The following is a 22,621-nucleotide window of genomic DNA, read 5'->3' on the forward strand; positions in this document are numbered from 1 at the left end:
GAAGAATAACCGAAAAAAAACCACTTTGACCTTCCACACATGCTATAAAACATTCAGGAGCCAACCAACCGTTCCAGGTGACCAACCCCTAAGAAAACTTGACATTTCATTGATCTGGACCATTAGCTGCCACACATGTGACTAAGGGCTTCTAGTAGCTCCCACAACAAGTCATGCCAGTGACTTTGGACTTTTTTAGCCATTTCTGAGCTCGTGGCTTTGTGCCACTTTTTTAGGGTGAGGGCTTAGTCCACTGCCCAAAACTTTATGAAGCCTTAAAAAATTATAAATAACAGTGAAATAAGGCTACTAATGTAATAATTGGCACAAGTAGTTGATATAAACCCTACTAGCCATGACATGCATTCCATCAAACATGTCACAAATATGAAATCTAAAAGTCATAACAATTGAACTGAGCATAAGGGTCTCAGGCTTATCTAAGATTCATAAGGAAGCATTTATGCCTTATAAAAATAGATGAATTAACATCTATTAGGTCATATATTCATTGTTGATTTGTTTGTTAATCAAAACATGATGAGAGCCATACATCAACACTATCATAAAACATCCTCTTAACTAGCATATATTCAATAAAAATAACAAAGATCTAACAACCATAAAAACCACATATGAACAAGTATATTTACCCATCAAATACAAGAGGAAAGGAGCTCTTATTAACATATGAAAAATGCAACCAAGTATGGGACACCCACGTACCACCCGACAATAGATTGGCTGAATCAAATATTTCTTTCAGTCAATCACACTCCTGCCATATTCCAAGCATGAATGTGCGATAACATGGAAAATATCAAACAAAACCAAAGTTAGGCTTCCATAGGCCAAGCCACCTCAACCCTCGACAAGTGATTCCACCTCATGGTTGGAAATCACTAACCATCACCAGATTGGTCTTTACCCTTGTCATCTAGGGCTCCAGATAATTTGTTCCAACTACGATTTATAGGACAAATAACTCAACCCACAATAGGTGTCGAGATTGTAGAGCATTTGTCCAAATAGGGCTTCTAGGACTAGTAACTCAACCCACTAAGGGCTTCCTGAGCATTTGTACAACCAAGGCTTCCATTATAAGTAACTCAACCCAAGTTGTTACAAGGCTTCCATAGTGTTTGTCTAACCGAGGCTTCAAGGAGCTAGTAATTCAACCCACAGCCATAAGGAACATGACAACCAACCATAAAAAAAAATAAAAAAATACATGAACAACACCATGGTTATGTAGGAAATGGCAAGGCTAGGCAAATCCACCATCACTCTAGGCAATCCTCCATGCTAATGACAACTCATAACTAGGAAACCACATGCATGTGCCATGCATGCCAAAACTAGCAAGAAAATCATACATGCAACTGAGTACTTGCAAGAAGACCCATTGTAGCTACTGATCCGAATGCCCCCTTGCACTTTCTTGCTCTTCCCTTTCCTTCTTGATCCAAATTCAAGGGATTCCACACCCCTCGAAGAATGCTCAAAGAAAACTCTAAGTGTCCAAGAGTATGAGAGAGAGAGACAGTAAAAAATGTGAGCTCAAAAATTGCACTGACAAAAGGATAAAAACTCATACTTAGAAGCACTTTTATTAATGAGGCCTCTATTTTCTTAATTCTCCATTATTTTCCATCATTTTCGTCCTCACATGCAACCTATGACCTTCCACCTCCCTTTTCTCCTAATTTCCATTATTTTCGTAAATCAAATTCGAATTAATGTCACTTTTCCTTTCCAAAGAATTTGCCACCACCTTTGCCAATTTCCATAGCCATTAATTAATCGCAAGTGATCTCCATCACTATGTTTTTACCGAGCATTCAACTTGGACTACATGTCTCATGACCATGGTTATTATTTTCTCCTTTATTAACTTTATTACATGGATTTTTGACCAGGGCTTTTACACCCTCCTCATATAACACCAAATACTCATACATTTTTAGATTCTCCACATTTACTACTAAATATTTGCATGAGTATGTGGGTCAGCTGAAGCTATAAGCATTATCTCCTACATCTTCCAATCATTAGAGAAATTTTAAGGTCTAAAATGGGATTCCTAAGGAATATTATAAAATAATAGTGGAAATAATAAAATAATATTATATTACCTCATCAGGTTTTGGAGGGGAGAAATAAAAAACTACCTTTTCAACTCATATTTTCAACTTAGCTCCATGAAATTTTCCTCAAATTTCAAGTGGAAGCACTCATTAGATGTTGAATTTAACTTTGAATCCAACAAGTATACATGTTTTTATGGACCCTACTACACGAAAAATGTGGAATACATGAAAAAACATGATTGCAATCACATTTTTTTCCTGTAGTAGGGTCCATCAAAAGTATGCAACATGTGTACTCAGATGAAAAATTAAATTTTGAATCCAGTGAGTGCTCCGATTATAACTTTGAGTAAAACCATAAGGAGACAAGTTGACAATACGAGTTGAAAAAGTTTGTTTTTTGTTTTTTGTTTTTACCTTTTTACTCTGAAAATGGTGAATCATCCCCTATGGTTGACATCATCATATTGAATCCTATTGATTTTGATAAAGAACTTTTTTTTGTTTTTTTACATTTTTGTTTTGAGGCGCATTTTAGACCTGAAAGTATATCTAATGTTCTCAAAACGACCATACGATGAAGCTTTCATCTACTTAAGAATATCATGTAGTATTTTTCTTTCATTAAGTATAATCATACTCTATCTCGCACTATGAATAACGCCTCTATCATGTATTTATCATGCATTTCCTTATACTTTACTGTGACTTTTTTTACTCTTCATGTACTTGCAAATCGATATACCTAATCTTCTGAACATTTTTTCTACTCTTAATGAATCTCCTAATATCCTACCCCACTCCATGTTAACCATACATAGAATACAATGGTGGAGGTAAAAAATACCCAAGATAAGTTTAAAATTACAATATACCAATAGATGTGTAGACATGTAATAGATCTAACCTGAAAATATATGATAAAGCAAATATACCCAGAAATAAAAATAAATAAATAGATAAACTTTAGATCTTTATTAATATCAAAACCCTTGAGGTAGGGCAACACCATACATTCACTCCTTAAGTAAGGAGAACACTCCACAAGCCATATGCTTGTCCATACAGTATTCATTGACATCTCTCAATGGGGAGTCTCTAGCCTCTATATAGGCCTCATACATAAAATACCATGGGTCATTACCATGGTTCCATCAATACCATCTATCTAATACCATGGGATTATAACATTATTGCTAACTACTTGTGGTCGCTTACATGATGCGGGTTAACCATTTTATTTATTAACTATGGCCCATCCCATTATTACATTATTCCCTTGGGTACCTCCCTTTGTACCCCATACTATCCCCCCTAGGCATATTACATTCCACCCCCTTAAATATGTTTCATCCCCGAAACATAAGAAGAAAACAAATAATAAGATTTGCTCAAAAGAGTAGTCCACTGGTACCATGCATGTGCATCTAGCCATCCAAGAGAAAGGTGAACCCTCGATCTAGCTAGTGCCTCACTCGCTTGAGATGGAAGTTGACCCTGGCGGCTCTTTTGTGTTGGTGTGTTGTGGGTGGATCATCATTCCTCTCTATCTATCATGTGGGGGTTGTTTTCCTTGTTGCTGATTCATTATCATCTTTTATGTTGTTGTCTCATTCAGTGATGCGGGTGGTGATATGCTAAAGCTATAACTAATGGAATATATTTCATGAATTCATCTACTATTGGTGCATGAGTGGTGTCTGGTTCTTTTTCTGATAGTTGATTTGATGTTTGTGTTTGGTTTTCGATCACCAAAGGATCATCATCTGATGTGTCAGTGTCATTAGAGCTTTGTGCTTCTGCCTGCATAGCCTTTACTTCATCCTCCTTGGACTCTACCTATTTATTGATGGAAATATCTTGTAATGTGATTTCTTCTTTTTATACTAGAGCTTTAGAAATTTCTTCTGCACATTAATATTAATAGTACCAACAGATTCCATCCCAAGGTATCCCAAAACAACATCCACATTAGCCATATTTGGAGAATTAAAATTAAAATGCAATGCATACTTGTCCATAGAAATCTGCAAATCTTTATAAACTTGCACATCCTCATTATCAACTTGTGTGCTTTCCATGTGTTTTGCTGGAACTTGCAATTTTTTTGCCAAATTAACATTTATAAGATTTTTCTTGCAACTAGGATTTATAGACACAATGATCTTCTCCTTCTAAATACATCCATGAATCTGTAATAAGGAGATACCAGTAACACATATTTCATTAGATTTGGGTTTATTACAAGGGCATCACTTGAATTGAGTTTTTTGGTTATTTTGAAATTCTATATCCACTATTTAATTCCAAATTTAATGAAATATGTATTCAGCAGAAAATAACCCCTTACATGTCTCATTCTCCTATCTTCTAGCATGAGACCATTTCTCTAAAAAGACTTTTTCAAACTCTTCATCTGAAATTTTGTACAACTTCTTACTGTCAAGTGATCTAAACCATTTGGTAGCCTCATCCTCCAAACCAAGCTAGACTAAATTTTTCCACAGTTTCCCATATAGTTCTTTTTCACTGCTTGTGAATTCTTTAATAGTAGGGCCATCATCTTTGCCTAAAAAAAACATCTTGCTAGAAACCACGAAGAGGGTTTTGAAAAAAAATGACTTACTTGGAAAAAATTTAAAGTGGCCACAGTTTGCCTAATATTTCTTAGAATCCTTATTATGATCTATTTTTGGAAATCAAACAGCCATTATGCATCTTCCCATGTGTTAGAAATCCTAATCTAGTTATTGTAATTTCACATTTGCATAGCAACTATCCTGTTGTCACAAAAATTTATGAAAAAAGAGATGATTTTAAATCAGTGATACCTCCCTCATCAGGACTCCGATTCGACTGATTACTTTTCTGAAATTGCGTAATTTCTCAAGATGATCTCATATCGGTAATTAGTTTCTCAAAATTCCCTACAAAAATGACAAAAAGTTAACTCTATATCCACCGTCCACGAATTTTTGTCATAAAATTTTTGCAACACAACTGATTTTTAAATCAATGATATCTCCCTCATTCGGATTATGATTCAGCCATTTTTTTTAAATTGGGTATTTTTTCACAAAGAATCTAGTTCTACAATTGGATTCTGCAAATTTTGCACCCGAACATACAGATCTGATCTGCAAACTCATCGCCCCAAACAATTTCCTGCAAAAAATAAAAAAATTCTTCGCTTTAGCCAAGAAAATGCTCTAATACCACTGGTAATAGATCTAACCTGGAAATATATGATAAAGAAAATATACCCAGAAATAACAAGAGATAAATAGATAAACTTCAGATCTTTATTAGTATCAAAATCCTTGAGGTAGGGCAACACCATACATTCACTCCTTAAGGAAGGAGAACACTCCACAAGCCATATGTTTTTCCTTACAATATTCCTTAACGTCTCTCAATGGGGAGTCTCTAGCATCTATATAGGCCTCATACATATAATACCATGGGTCATTACCATGGTTCTCTCAATACCATCTATCTAATACCATGGGCTTATCAGATTATTGCTAACTACTTGTGGTCCTTTACATGATATAGGTTAACCACTTTATTTATTACTATGGTCCATTCCATTATTACATTATTCCCTTGGGCACCTCCCTTTGTACCCCATACAACACCATGGGTCATTACCATGGTTCCCTTAATACCATCTATCTAATACCATGGGCTTATCACATTATTGCTAACTGCTTGTGGTCTGTTACATGATGTGGGTTAACCACTTTATTTATTAACTATGGTCCATCGCATTATTACATTATTTGCTTGGGCACCTCCCTCTATACCCCATATTATCCCTTCTAGGTATACCACAAGACTACTCTACTATAATAATGTTGCATATATAAATCAATTTTGCATCCCAAGTCTTAGGATGCTTTTGATCGTAACCCATCAAAATATTCACCAAAATCTAGTTGAATACTTATATTTTCCCATATATATATGAATGTAATGTTGTATGCATTTTCTACTTTGTATTCATATTCCCCCACACGATATTCCAAAATTCCTTAAGAAATATAGTACTCTTAATTGAAATGTTGACACCTAATCTTCATGATTGGGTAATTTGTAACATAAATAAATCAGGAATCTGAACAGTCATCGGAAGATGAACTGAACAATCACTCCTAATGTATAAAACAATAACATACCTATGAAATAAACACACCAATCAGTTTTTTCTGCCCTTGGAGAGTTACTGCCTGGCCTGACATGGTATCAGAGCGAGGTTTAAAATTAGTTGTAACTCCCTTCATTTTTGCTACTATGGGTTGTACGCAGGCCTGAGCTCTGTCCTCAAACGCCTCTGTCATTCTGTCCACTGTTCTGCTCTGCCTCTCTCCCTTGACAGAAAATCTGTTTTGATTCCCTGCTTTGTCCTCTGTGCGCTGAATGCATATAATTCGCCGCTCCCACTCAAATTTCGTTTCAAATTCCTCTTGAATCTCAAATATTTCTGCGCACTGTTTTTTGATTGCCGTGCGTTGGTGTATCCTTACTTGTGAAGTCGCAGCCCAAGCTCTCTCGGTGCAGTTCTCTGCGTTGTCTGGTCATTGTAAAGAGGATTCTCTCCATAAGTGTACACTCGTTATATATAGTCACTTTGTTCTGCTACTTTTTTTATATATAGTCTCCCATATTTGTCCATAAAATCATTCTTTGTGTCCCGACCTGCCAGATTCTTTGTTTTTTGTAATCTATTCCTGTTGGTTAGACACCAATGCGTTAGTCGAAGGGAAAATAACTGACATTGGATTACAGCGACGCTTAGTTGCTGTGCGCTGAATGGTTTTGGAACTATGATTGTGTGCAGTGAAGGGTGCATATAAGCATTGAAGGACCATGTTTGACTGAATGTTGTGTATGGATGGTATGATATGAGTTCCACTGTTGATGGCAGTGCGCTTAACCAATTTGACACAAAGCCGTATGGTAAACATTACAACTGGTTTGAGACTGTGTTGTGTTGACTGTGCTTAGTGCCTTTGAATTGGTCGTTCTTACTATGCATTGAAGCTTCCTTAAAGCAAGAAACAACAAATCGAAAAATTGTTTACGCATAAGTGATTTTCGTTCTGGACTGATTGATGTGTGAACTAGTGCAATGGGGATACTTCAATATGATAAGCTGCATGCTTCATTAAAAATTTTCGTATACTGAGATAGAGGAATACTCTGTTTGCTCAATACACAATTTGTATATTGATATGAATAGTTTATTTGTAATGAAGGTCTATAGTGATATGTAATGCTGATACTTCTATCAAATATTAGAGGGATTTAAAAAATATATATATAGTGCATAAGGCTATAACGTAAGGAAGTTTTTTATCAGCAGAAGTATTTTTTTTACAGAATTCATTCAATCATCTCTATGGTAGGAATAGTTCTCACTGGCAAAGAGAACTATCCTGAATGGTCCCGGATGATAAAACACACCCTCATCTTCAATGAGTTGTGGAAAGGAGTGTGTGTCAGAGAAGGAGACAATGACCCAGTGCAGCCTACATCAGACAAAGAGCTTGTCATTTGGGAAAACAAGAACAGCAAATCCTATGCATTAATCGCAGCATCTGTAAATGAAGAAGTAAGTCGCCATATTTCATCATATTCAACTGCCTTTGAAGCTTTACAAAAACTAAAAGAACTCTATGACTCACATTCTGCACTTGAAGTTGTTCAGCTCATGATTAAACTCTTCACTCTTGAACTGAAAAATAATGATCCTCTTGCTCTTGCAGCTGAAGTAAAATCCATAATGCATGATATCAAATCCACTAAGGTTGAGCTGGATATCCCTCTTATTGCTTTTCTCAAGGCACTTTATCCTACTTACTCCAATTATCTTGAGTCTTTACAAGAAAATGGAAATCTTAAAGATATAACCTTTGACTCTCTTGTGAAAAGGTTTGTTGAAAGAGAGAAAGCCTTTGGAAAGAAGACAGTCCCTGAATCTTCTGAAGAAACTGTTTGCCTTGCTCATAAAGAAAAGCATCCTGCTCAAGATTCTACAAGAGGAAGAGGTGGACGAAGAGGAAGAGGAAGATACTTCAGAGGTAGGGGGGGCAGACATTCTCAAGGAGAAAAAGCAGATCTGCATTGCATTCGCTGCAAACTAAATGGATCACATGATGCTTCTACATGCAAGCTACCATGGGACAAAATTGAGCAGAAAAGAAACCAGCAGAAAGGTAAAACTGATGATACAGACAAAGGTAAAGCACCTGAATCCGCTCACTATATTGAGGTACAATGTAACATTGGAGTAAATGAAGATTTGTTTAATGCTTTACTTGCTTCTTCGAAAAATGATTGGTTGCTTGATTCAGGAGCAACCTGTCATATGACTCATAGGAAAGATTTTTTTGAAGATTTCACTGACAATGTTGATGGAGCAGTATACTTTGCAGATCAGTCAAAAAGCAAGCCATCAGGGCTTGGCACAATCAGGATTAAACTGCCTGGTCTTCCATACTTTCTTCTGGATCATGTTCTATATCTCCCACAGCTCAAGAGAAACTTGTTGTCCTTGGTCCACATCCGCCAGCAAGGTCACTCCATTCATATGTTTGATGGCAAGCTTGAGGTAAGAAAAGCATCTGACCACTCACTTGTCATGAGGGGAATAGAAGAAGAAAGGCTTCTCAAACTGCAAGGAACCTCTGCTCATGCACAACATTTCTCATATATTTCTCATCATGAAGAAGGTACACTTCCATCAAGTTTATTATGGCATGCTAGATTTGGACATTTAAACTATGACAGTCTCTGCTTATTGAAGAAAAATGGTGTTGCTGGTTTGCCTACAATTCCTAGGAAACATAAGCAATGTGATGCTTGCATTCTAGGAAAGCATAGTAAACAGTCTTTTCATGATTCACATTCAAGAGCACATAGGAAGCTTGAACTCATTCATTCAGATTTATGTGGTCCAATGCCTGTTCCTTCTGCAAATGGAAATAAATATATCATGACATTTATTGATGATTACACCAGAATGTGTTGGTTTTATTTATTGAAGAACAAATCTGATGCTTTTCAAACATTCAAGAATTTTCATAAATGGATTGAAAATGATGCACAATCTCATATTGGGTCTATTCGCACTGATAATGGAAAGGAATATACATCAAATGAATTTGAAAACTATCTTCGCCAACATGGGATCAAACATCAAACAACTGTACCTTATAATCCCCAACAGAATGGTGTAGCAAAAAGAATGAATAGAAAAATTTTGAATATGGTACGATCCATGCTTTTCTTCAAAAATGTAAAGATAATGTTTTGGGCTGATGTTGTTTTATGTGCTGCATATATAAAGAATAGATGTCCATCTAATGCTATAAGAAACAAGACTCCTTATGAATTGTGGTATGGACATGTTCCTTTGGTAAAACATCTCAGGATCTTTGGTTCCACCTGTTATGCTTTGATACCAAAGGTACATAGAAACAAACTTGGTGCTAGAAGTCATAAGTGTATCTTCCTGGGGTATTCAAACACCTCTAAAGCATACCGCCTCTATGATGAAGTAAATAAAATGTTTGTTGTATCCAGAGATGTCATTTTTCTGGAATCATCCAAATCTGACAATGTTGTTGAGCAGCAACTTGATCGCTTGGATAGATTCACAAAAACGAAATCATTTCAAGAATTTGATAATCAAATTCCTTATCTTGAAGGGGGGATTCCTATACTAGATCAACATGTGGAATCTTCTTCTGAAGAACAATCTCCCCTGCATGAAACTCCAACAACGGATGATGCTTTAAGTGATGTAATTGATAGAATTGCGAGACTCAATCTCGATTCAGTCCCAACTCAATCAATAGAGCAACTTGGACCATCTCAGAAAGGTCCCCCAAAGTGGTTGACAAAGACACTTGAAAGTGTTCATCCTGATGAAATTGGAAAAACAGGAACCAGAAATTCAAACCGACAAAATGGAGGTGATGTAGATGACTCTAATTCACCTGTTGATATGGATGTTACTTATGATTGTGAATTGAACTTGTCTACAGATTTTGAACCAACTTCCTTCAGAGAAGCTGCTTCTCATGATGAATGGAAAGAAGCGATGAAAAAGGAGTATGATGCCCTCATAAAGAATGGCACTTGGAAGCTGGTTGATCCTCCATTTGGAACCAAACCAATTGGCTACAAGTGGGTCTACAAGAACAAGTACAAAGCTGATGGCTCACTTGACAAGCACAAAGCTAGGCTTGTGGCAAAAGGCTTTGCACAGAAGGAAGGGGTCGATTATGAGGAAACTTTTTCCCCCACAGCAAAATGGACCACCATCCGGACACTCTTTGCACTAGCTGCTCAGAACGGTTGGAAAGTCCATCAAATGGATGTAAAAACTGCATTCTTGAATGGAGATCTAAAAGAAAATGTTTTTATGTCCCAGCCTGAAGGATTTGCTGTGAAAGGACATGAACATAAAGTATGCAAACTTGTGAAGTCCTTGTATGGCCTCAAACAAGCACCGCGAGCCTGGTATGAAAAACTAACTGAGCATCTTCTGAAACTCAACTTCAATCATTTTGATCTTGATGATGCAACTTCATTTGTCAAGAAAGTTGGAAAAACAGTTGTGTATCTTGTGGTATATGTAGATGATCTTTTAATGACAGGGAACAATGAAAGCTACATTGCATCCATAAAGAAGGAATTAGGGAAAAGTTTTGAAATGACTGATTTGGGCTATGTTCATTACTATCTTGGCATTGAAGTAACCCAACATCCAAAATCCATATTTCTTTCTCAAAAGAAATACATTGGAGATTTGTTAAACAGATTTTGCATGACAGAGTGCAATCCTCTTTCTACTCCAATGGAACAAAACTTAAAGCTCACATCTATTGAAGGAAACGAACTTGAGGATGCAACAAAGTATAGACAGCTTGTAGGAAGTCTCATCTACCTCACTACTACTAGACCAGACATTTCATTTACTGTTGGAATCCTCTCCAGGTTCATGCAAAAGCCTTGTGAGGGACATTGGTCTACTGCAAAAAGAGTTCTAAGGTACTTGAAGGGAACTCAAGACCTTGGAATCAAGTATACACAGTTGGACGACTTCAGCTTGATTGGATACTCTGATTCAGACTTCGATGGAGACAAAGAAACTGGGGTATCTACTTCAGGATATGCTATGAGTCTTGGATCAGGAGCTGTCTCCTGGAGATCACGCAAACAATTAGTTCCAGCAGATTCCACAACTGAAGCAGAATACGTGGCAGCAGCTGAAGCAACGAAAGAAATTGTGTGGCTCAGGAAAATTCTTGAAGATTTGCAGGTAAAACAAGTACAATCAACTCCACTCATGATTGATAACACCTCTGCAATAAAGTTGGCCAAGAATCCAAAGTTCCATGATCGAACAAAGCATATCAATACTAAATATCATCTGATTCGACATCATGTTGAGGCCAAAACAATCCATCTCCGTCATTGTTCCACAAATGAGCAAGTTACAGACATCTTCATCAAAGCACTTGGAAAGGAAAAGCTTGAATGATTCAGAATGATGCTTGGACTCACCAACATCCCTTCAGATTAAGGGGGGAATGTTGACATCTAATCTTCATGATTGGGTAATTTGTAACATAAATAAATCAGGAATGTGAACAGTCATCGGAAGATGAACTGAACAATCACTCCTAATGTATAAAACAATAAAATACCTATGAAATAAACACACCAATCAGTTTTTTCTGCCCTTGGAGAGTTACTGCCTGGCCTGACACCTTAATACCATCTATCTAATACCATGGGCTTATCACATTATTGCTAACTGCTTGTGGTCTGTTACATGATGTGGGTTAACCACTTTATTTATTAACTATGGTCCATCACATTATTACATTATTCACTTGGGCACCTCCCTCTATACCCCATATTATCCCTTCTAGGTATACCACAAGACTACTCTACTATAATAATGTTGCATATATAAATCAATTTTGCATCCCAAGTCTTAGGATGCTTTTGATCGTAACCCATCAAAATATTCACCAAAATCTAGTTGAATACTTATATTTTCCCATATATATATGAATGTAATGTTCTATGCATTTTCTACTTTGTATTCATATTCCCCTACACGATATTCCAAAATTCCTTAAGAAATATAGTACTCTTAATTGAAATCTTGCTAATTGTCATCCCAAATTGCACCAAGAAACATTCAAGGAACAAGTTTGCTACTTCTTTCCATTTGATGGCCTTTTATAGGGCATAGGAATGCACATATAGCTAAACGTGTCAACTACCACAAATAAGTACTCATGTCCTTTTTCAATTATTAGTAAACCTCCCACAAAATCCAAGGAACTACATTCCAAAGGATGCTGAGGTACATGAAAGGAATTTTATAGACCTTGCTTCCTTTTATGTGGATTGTTTGTACAATAATATAGAAATTTTCTAATGTGAAAAGCTACAAATTATTACATTATAGATAGGTACAGATACCTCCATGATCTGAATTCTTGGGAGAACTTGTAGTTTTTATGCAAGCTATCTGATCAGTTAAAACATATTTTGATTTGTCTCATTTACCAAGTTAGGGAAGAGGTTTATGTGTCAAGTTATATGTCTTTTATGTGTCATGTGTGACCAAATTATAAGTTAATTAGTTTCTTAAATAACACGAACAACAAATAATTTTGTAGACATCATACAAAACAAACTCATAATACATAATTGATTAAGGAGTTCACCCTCCAGTACTGGGCTACATCTCCTAGGACATCCATCAATGGCTAGGTCCTCTTTGGAATTATTGGTCAATGTATGATTACAAGCATCTGCTACACTCCAATATCTTTGAAAACTATACCATTGGGTTTATAAAACCCAAAAACCCAAAAAATGGCTTTTAGATCTCTGAAAATTGTCTCTGGCTGAACTGTGTTGGATCTCGTCCATTGGTGGCCCTGGGCTTCTTCAACTTCAACATGGGAATATCATGCACATAAGTTATTTTATTCCTCTACAACCTGCACCAATGAGTTCAGAATGTTAAAATCATCAAGGAATGACTATTAATTTTCCAAAATTGGTCAAAAATTGCTCAAGATATGCTTCATTCAGCTTTTCCCTAGGAAACCCCACTAAAACTAGAGAAAACTCGAGTTAACACTGCCAAGACCAACAGTCCCGTGAAATTCGGTGCTTCTACAAATTTTCCGCCAAACTTAACAACAATTTAGTTAATGATAAGCATGATTAGAGGCGCTAATAGCGCTTAGTTGTTTGCGCTAGCCCTTGGTTTTTGGAGTGTGTTCATATGGAGAGAGGGTTGGCTCCCTCCTCTCTCGCCGTGAGCATTCACTGTTGCATTAAATAAAAGGTCATTGCAAATGGTTTCAAACCCTACTGCTTGGTCAAGTGGTAAAGCATAGGAGTTGAAAGGGGTAGGTCACAGGTTCAACCCACCCTCTGCCCATCCCGTAATATATTTTTCCCACCAAACTAAACATTAGCAAATTTAAATGTTTCATGGACTTTCGATTTAATGCGTCATTGTATTGTTTATATGCAGATATGATATATAGTTTAGATATATAATATAATATCTAATATCTAATAATTATAATATAATATATGAATTTAAAATATATAAAATTATATATATATATATATATATATATATAGATATATATATATAGATATATATGTATATATACAATTTCCACATAATATTCACCATGAACCAATAATTCCACCTTGGAGGACATTGGGCAATTTCACCTTCACACAACCAAACTCACAAATCCTGAAGTGACACTTGTCACAACCTCATTGGGAAAAAATAGAAGAAGATTCCCATCATGCTGACTATACTTCCATGTCATCATTCTATCTTGTTCTGCAATTTTTTAGTTGTTTAGGAAAATGAAAAACAAGTCTTTTCTCCTTCACCCGGACTTGGTTTTTAGTGAAATGAATTTCGTTGAGACCATCTTGACGAGATAGACACATTCATAGAAGTTTCGAGCCAATCTGAGAATTTTGATTTTTGAGAAAATTTTGGCCCCTAATCGAGATTTCAATCACTCTATAAGTAGGAAATTTTATTCCCAGAGCCAAAATGTTGATTTCCTTGCAACCTTATAGGTATGATATTGTTATATAAGTTATGATTTGTCACCTTCAAGATCGCAATGTTTGTTCAACTTACAGAGTAAACCATTATGGAAATGATATTCCATATTGCTATCATGATGTTCTATATGAATTTGGCCCCATAGCTACTAAAGTACCTCCTTAAAGCCCTCTTATTATATATATGCCTTTGAGTATGCATCACATGAGAAAGGCTCCATATGCATCAAAGTTTCGAAATCTATATACTTATGCTTGCGTTATTGTACTTGATAACTGGGTAAAATTATTGTAAGAAGCCCATGTTCTTGTAATGAAGCTACAAACTTCCAACGATACTATGTTGCCCAAACAAAACTCATAACATTGGAGAAATGTTTGGGCTTTAGCCACTTCATGATGGACTTCATCTTCATGATAACATATATCTCAAGCTCCCATATACGAATTACATAACCAAATACACCAAAGAAAACATTTAAAACTCACATTTTTTTAGGTTTTACAATGTCTCATGCTTCCTCAAAGTCTTTAGCACCTCCATTAGATGAGATCCATGATCCTCCTAGGTGGAACCTCCGAAGGAGCACTCTAAACCAATATATAATCTAAGTATACAATAATAAATGAATCTAGATATGGGCAAAATACATCATTAATTAGACTCATAAATGTGGTGGGTGTATTTCATAAACCAAAATGATGATGTACACTTTCCAAGTCCAATCCTTCTTTGGTACAATTATTATGGTTGGCCCATAAGGTGACTTTTTTGGTGGAAACACATGCTACTCTAGTTGTTACTTTAGCTAGTTCTTAACTTCATTTTCTTCAAAAATGGACTATATATACAAATAAATATTACACAATTGGGGTTCTAGAATTAATTGGATTGCATGCTCCATTTCCCTATTGGATGGTAACCCTTTGGGTTCCTAGAACACTCCATTTTGTGTTTATGAAAACTCTTCTAGTTGATGTTTTCTCTCGTTAGTACAACTCTCTAGGTATTCCTTTGATCACATTGATTCATCATTGATCATCTGTTCATAAAAGTAAAATATATTTATTATTGGAAGTAATTAGTTTATTAGATTAGTTCACACCTACGGTGATATATTTGATTTATCTTTATGCTTGTTGATAATAAAGAAACTCACATCCTTGATAAGGCACTAATGGTTAACTCTCCACATGAATATTGTATCACTCATATACATGTAGTTATGTCCAAACATGAATCTATTACATCGAGTCGTAACACATCAAATTCCGCTTCATCAATATAATCAACTATTATAAGAAATTTAATATGTCATTATTTTTCTACCTTTTTATTTGCATCTTTGTTTATCCATCCTAATGGATATGGTATAGGATGGTAGTCAATCTCCAAGAAAATAAATCACTAGATACATTGGTATGAGAATAGGATGTGAACCTAAGTCGATCAAAGAATATATCTTGGCCTTATTGACTTGGATATCAATGTGGAAGAGTTTGGTCATCTCTTATCCATCCTCATGATGAAGCTTGCTAATATTAACTTCCTTTTGCACTAATTTTCACAAAATATTCACATCCACACTAGAGTTTTTTTCAACTTTATTACTCAAATTTATAGCCAAACTATTCTTTTTCATTGCATAATTATTATGGTTCTTTAGGTTTATCTCTGAATGTAGCTTCTAGGAATTTTTTTTAGTGTGACCATTAATGTTGCAATGGTTAAAAATGTTGCTAGGATGCTTGCACTGAAACACACTGGTTGAGATCTTCTTACCCTTTCTCGCTTCTAACTTCTTCTCCACATCCTTCGAAGCTTCTTGGTGATTTTTCTAATTTGAACCACTTGGTTTCCTTTTTTTTTGGTCTATGCATTCCATATATTGTTCATATATGCATGTTATGTCCCCAATCCATGGCTAAAAAATCATCCCTTTATTTTATAGATGGCTATATAGATATGTTAGATACTTGAGGAGTATAATTCAGTTCCTGGCGGAGTTACACATCATTCCTGTCATCTTTCTTAGCCGAGTGGTGTACTCTTGTACACTTTTACCCTACCTCATTCTGAAGTAGTTCGATTGAGTCCATTAGACCTCTATGAACTTGATAGGGTAAAAGTGGAACTTAGTGATGGTTGTTTAGTCCTCTCACCTATTTATTGGAGGAGACAAAAATTTTCAATATGGTTTTTGCACTAGGTAATGGAATGGCCCTCTAAACTAAATGATATCTTTTTTTCTTCATCTATGTGGAGAATTCTTAAATAAGCTTCTAATTACTGTAATCAATTAATCAATTTCACTCCATCATATCACCTAGGTGTGGATTTCTTTTTTGCATTTATTCCATATAGAATAAGGACTATGAATTCTTAATGAAATTCAAACTTGGATAATCTTTCTCAGACTCTTTCCTTGACTCATTTCTGGTGTTTTCATGAACTCCCAATTTTCCTTCTAATCCAGTATCTGCATTAGAGCATCTATTTTATCTCACTGTTCTCAGATTAATTTCTATGGGTGGAATGATGTTGTTGATAAGTGATTGATGTCAACAATTTATGTTTTTAACTTCATTAATCTCTCTTTTACCGAATCTGGAGGAAACTTATCTTCCATTGCTAGGATTCTACAACTTTCTCCTTAAATCAATTCATTCATCCCATACAACTTTCCACAAAAAAACCCAAATAAACCTAACATTGATACCAAGATGAAGTGGAAGGAGTTGTTGATATTCCATTGGATTAGTTTTTCACAACATATATGGTAAAATTACTTAAATATATATTATGTTAGGTTAATTTTTCCTTTAGGTAAAAAAGTATTTAATTGTTGATTTCTTGCTTTGAATGAACCAAAACATTGAAATGCAATATATAGAAAACAAAAGTAAATACACATATGCCTACACAATAGACAAAATTTTTTCCCTAGGAAACCTTTATGAGAGAAAAATGGCTAGAAGGTGAAGCTACCTTACTATATTTTATATAGTATGGAAATATGGAAATATAAAGGAAGATGTATTTAGTGGAGTCACATCAGATATTTGGGCTATAAGCATACAATAAACCTCAACCCCCTCTATTCTACTCTCTAGCTTCTTACTCTCGTTTGCTTTGCTCAAACTTAGCCTCTTTTTTTTGCACTAACTACCCACATGATGTTGCACTTCTCAACTATGAAGTTGAATACGTCTTAAAATGTAAAGCATACTCCCAAAATTAATATTAATGTAACCCATACTCCTCCTAGCGAAAATAACATGTATCATCGAATGTAACATCTAATTGCATCAATTCTAGTACCTATGCGAAGAATTTTCTTCCGAAAAACCTACTAAGACATTTCTTTCCCAAAAGGACATGTAACATCTCATAAATGGTGTCCACCATCTATATGATTTCTGTATAATGGTCTTCGCGGATTTGTTTTGGAATATCCTTGTCTAGTATGAACTAAAAGGCAATAGTTCCTTTACAAGGAAATGATGTGGTGACACAAAAAGTTTCAAATAAACCTTTTCTCTCTTGTATTGCCAAAAACTCCCTTAGTACTGATTCTGGTCATGCTTAAATGGGTTACAAGTTTTCAAAAAATAAAGAAAATTTTGGTCACCTCGAATGATCCATGACAAATAATTTGGATATTGTAGTTGCAACTACTTTGATTTCACCATTTAGAACACACTAGATGTAGCCACGATAATAATGTGATTTTTTATTCATTTAGATGTCGTGAAAGTGAATATTGAGATTTAGTTTCTTGATTCGATAAAATTCCATCAGAAAAGGGCAATGATCGAGGTAAATGTGGGACTTCGAAAAACAAAATTCAACAATGTTCAGTAGTTTTGGGTGGCCACAGTATGCAAAAGGTGAATGTGGTGAATTCAAAAGGGAGTATGAAAAACAAAATACAATTTTCATAAGTCCATATCATTCTTCAAATTAATTTAAAATAAAAATTGTGTGTAAAATAAAAAAGATGCTTTTCTCTGTGTGAGTGTTTTTTACAATTAGAGAAATTTTCAGGTGAAAAATGAGCCTCAAAACCAAAATCAGCTTTTTAAGAACCAATAAGATTCAAGATGATGATTTCAACTATGAGGGATGATTCACCATTTTTGGAGTAAAAAATTAAAAAGGTAAAAAAATAAAAATAAATTTTCAACTCATATTTCTACTTATCTCCCTGTAGTTTCACTCAAATTTCAAGTGGAAGCACTTGTTGGATGAAAAATTCAATTACTCATCCAAGCAATGTCCATGTTGCACACTTTCGATCTCCCGTGTAACAATAAAAATGAGACATATATGAAATATGTGATTGCAATCATATTTTTTATGTACTTCTCATTTTTTGTGTAACACGGTTCATCAAAAGTATGCAACATGGGTACTCCTTGGATGAGGAATTAAATTATGCATCCAACGAATGCTCCCGCTTGAAATTTGAGTAAAATTGTAGTGAAATAAGTTGAAAATATGAACTGAAAAATTGTTTTTTTCCTCAAAAATTTTACAATGTAATCTAATATTATTTTATTATTTCCACTATTATTTATAATATTTGTCAAGAGACTCATTTTGTACCTCAAAATTCCTCTAATAAATATATAAATTATATATATCATTTAATATAAATTTAAAGTTTTAATATTAATAAGATATATTAAGAATATCTTTAATCATTAAAGATTTGTGTTTCGGTTATTTTTTATTTTATCATGTAATAATTTTTTTGTTGAAATATTTTTAGGTTTGTTGTTTTAATTTATAATTATGGAGAAGTTTTGCTTTTATGGAAAGAATTAAATAGGTGATATAATTTAAATTTATAATTTTAATAATATTACATTTTGTTTAAAATTGATTTGAAAATATATTTATGAAAACGTTTAACAACTAGATTATATTAAATATATTCAAGATATAGTATAATAATAATAATAATAATAAATTCAAGTCTTACTAGCACAACTAGTCGAAGATGAGCTTCCTTAACAAGGCGAACCAAGATCAAACCTCACAGAGTAATTACTGTACTAGGGAAAAAATATGCTAAAAACTCTAATATTAAGCCACACCACACCTCGAAAATAATGACGACTTATTAAAAATAAACATAAAATCTAATATTAAGCCACACCAAACCTCGAAAATAATGACAACTTATTAAAAATAAACATACATCTATATATTCATCACAGTAATATTTACCCTTTTCAATTAAAATGGCCAAAGAGGGCCAACTGCTCCAATAAATTGAAGACCGGTTATGGGACCTAACATTTCGGATGACGGTCTCATGACACAACGCTACAGCCCATGATGCGAGACGAGGACCTGACCGAGGCCCATTCAACTCTTAGATTATTGAATATTCTATTCAACTTCACGCTCGCTGCACGTAACATTACAGTCAAAGTCAAGTAAATAACGGGCGGATTGATGTAGATTTTCTTGTAACGTCTTCTAGAAGGAATAAAAGATCCCTGTTATTAGTTTTCCAATGAAGTCTTCCAGTCGTAAGCTGCTGCTTGTTTGAATGTTCAAGCCAGAAGATCCGTGTTATTAGTTTTCCAATGAAGACTTCCAGTCGTAAGCTGCTGCATGTTTGAATGTTCAAGCCGAAGACTCGTCAGTGGCCGGTCGAAGACAACCTATAAAAAAATATAATCAATGATCCATTTCCATAATAAAAATCAGTCCAACGCAATTTTCAAGATCAAAATGCTGGACACGATCTTTTGACGCTCTTTCTTTTGCAATCTGTTTTTGTAATCATCCCCTAATTTTTCGTTCTTTTCGAAGCCATTTCTCGTAGTCGCAGAGGCTCTATAAAGTTATGACAATACTATCTATATATAAAGTTATGACAATATCATCTATATATGTGTCATGGTCCTAAGCGATTTATGCGGTAGTGTAGTTTCATCTGGACTCTCACGTTGTTTTAAAGTCTATATAATAATTTTATTTTCAAATACAATGTTTCCTGTATTTTCCTAACGACACAATCATTTTAGTTGTCTGATAATTGTTTCTCTATTTTAGCTAGTGTTTCCAATTCAAGGAATTATAGATTTTTAAGAATTTGTAAAACATGCCAGAGACAAGAAAGGAACTTGTGGATCTCTGTACATCGGTATCTATCCCACCCTTATTCAGGTGTCCTATATCTTTGGAACTGATGACAGATCCAGTGATCCTACCCTCAGGAATAAGCTACGACCGAGCTTCCATTGAAAAATGGTTTGGCGATGGAAACAATGTTTGTCCAGCAACTCTCGAGGTTCTTCACAGCAAAGAGCTTATCCCCAATCACACTCTTTGCAGGCTGATACAGAAATGGTGTGTTGCGAACAGTTGGAATGGTCTCATGAGAAATCCGACACCTGAATCCGTTGAAGAGCCGAGAAAAGTGCGCCAAATAATTGACGATATTCAGGATGTGAATGCAGATAAACTCAAAGCTTTGAAGAACCTCAGAAGTCTATCCACGGTTCGCGAGAGCAAAAGACAGTTTCTTCAATCCGAGGGAGCTTTGCCTGTTCTTATCCACATTTTGGATTCTGAGGCCACAATGAATTCTGAAATGGGTGCGGATGGTGAGGCAGTGGAAAAAGCAATCGGTGCAATTTCGTTGTTCTCTGTGGATGATATATCTAGCAGCAGAGATTTCATAAGACCCTCTGTGCTGGCTGCCCTGGAATGCGTGTTGGCAAAGTTTAGTCTGGAGGCCAGAATGAAGGCAGCATCTACTGTGGAAAAACTGGCAAACGATAGAAATGCTGCCAGAGAAATTGGTACCAGAGAAGGAATCATAGACGGACTTCTGAAGCTGTTAAACGAAAGTCCATATCCTTCTGCCATTAGGGCCAGCCTGAAGGCATTATTGCGTTTGTGTAGCTTGACTAGAAATAGAGCGAAGATCGCCAAAGCAGGTGTCGTTCCTCGCTTGATTGAGCTTCTTCTTGGTGCAGATATAGACATCGCCGAGCAATCGCTAGCAATTATGGAGGCGTTCTCCACCATTTCAGAAGGCTGGTGTGCCATAGTGGGCCATTCCCTAGCGGTACCAACTATCGTTAGAAGCTTGCTGGCGGTGTCCGATGCTGGAACTAACTACGCAGTTGGGATCTTATTGAGAGTCTGCTTGAACACAGAAGAAGAGCTGCTGACAGAATTTCTCCAGATGGGCACCCTTGAGAGACTGCTTTTTCTGTTGCAAATGGGCTGTTCACCAAAGACGAAGCAGAAAGTAAATGAGCTCCTTAGGCTCCTTTCTCCCATACCCTAGAAGAGTTCATGCAATGATTCTTATAGTCTCGAACTATAATTAATGCTGCAATACGTATTTCTCAGGATAATTAGGATAATGAGTTTCTTAAACAATGTACCTTGAACAGCATTGTAAGGCCAGTCTGACATTCTTTAGCAGACTTATTCTTTAGCAGACTTGTTTCAAGGTTTATTGATATAAATAAAATAAAACTTCATAGTCTATCTCTCGGCTAATATAATTTTTGTACCTGAGCTCACATTGGCGCCATATCTCTGATATAGTCAATATGTAACGAATTTCTGTACTCCGCCCTAGAGATGTTATGAAGAGTAGTTTATTTCAGTGGCTGCACATCGGTATTATAAATATGTAACATTTCTTTTCTTATACAACATAGAATTACGAGTTATAAAGAAAATGAAAAATAATTTGTTGGTATATAGTTAATCTAAAATTAGATTTATAATTTGTGAAGATTATATTAAAGTAATTTTATTTATTTGTTATTAAAATTTAATTAATAATATATTAAAATAGAAATAATTGATTTTTGTATTAAAATTAATTAGATTAATTCGGCTTTCTAGATAAGATCATTTATTTTTACTCTTATTTCATTTATTTTTACTTTTATTTCTTTAAAATTTTACAATTGATACATTTAGAAATTATGCTATAATTTCGATATATGTGAGCATTTAAAAAGAAAAAGTGGCTTTATTTTCAAAAAAAAATTGTTGTTTTAAAGATGATGTATTTATTCACTTCATGGTATTTGTAGTGTTTAATGTTAATTTTAGTAATATTGATTTTTTAGTTCCAATAATCGAATCTAAGAGTTCTTTCTCAAAATTTTAAAATTTTGATGAAAACAATAAGAAATATCAAATATTTAAACCACCCATTATCAAGGACACATAAAGGACACATAAAGCTTAAAGTGATGCAAAGGTGATGTATTTATTTATTTCATGGTATTTTCAGAATTAAATGTTAATTTTAATAACATTGATTTTTTAATTGTTGTAATAATCAAATCCAAGAGATGTTTCTCAATTTTTTCTTTTATAGAAAGAATACGAA

At 34.9% G+C, this 22,621-nt stretch overlaps 1 protein-coding gene across 1 annotated transcript; it reads left to right on the top strand.

The window, feature by feature from the left end:
* Window positions 1-20,356: 20,356 nt before the first annotated feature.
* Window positions 20,357-21,553, top strand: LOC149165512 (U-box domain-containing protein 25-like). Its single transcript, XM_089429836.1, has one exon. The coding sequence runs from the start codon at window positions 20,357-20,359 to the stop codon at window positions 21,551-21,553; it is 1,197 nt and encodes a 398-aa protein (XP_089285962.1).
* Window positions 21,554-22,621: the final 1,068 nt, after the last annotated feature.

Source organism: Pinus tabuliformis, chromosome 5_1, assembly GCF_031772625.1.
Source record: "Pinus tabuliformis cultivar Carrire ecotype Pingquan chromosome 5_1, CPIR1, whole genome shotgun sequence".
NCBI lineage: Eukaryota > Viridiplantae > Streptophyta > Pinopsida > Pinales > Pinaceae > Pinus > Pinus tabuliformis.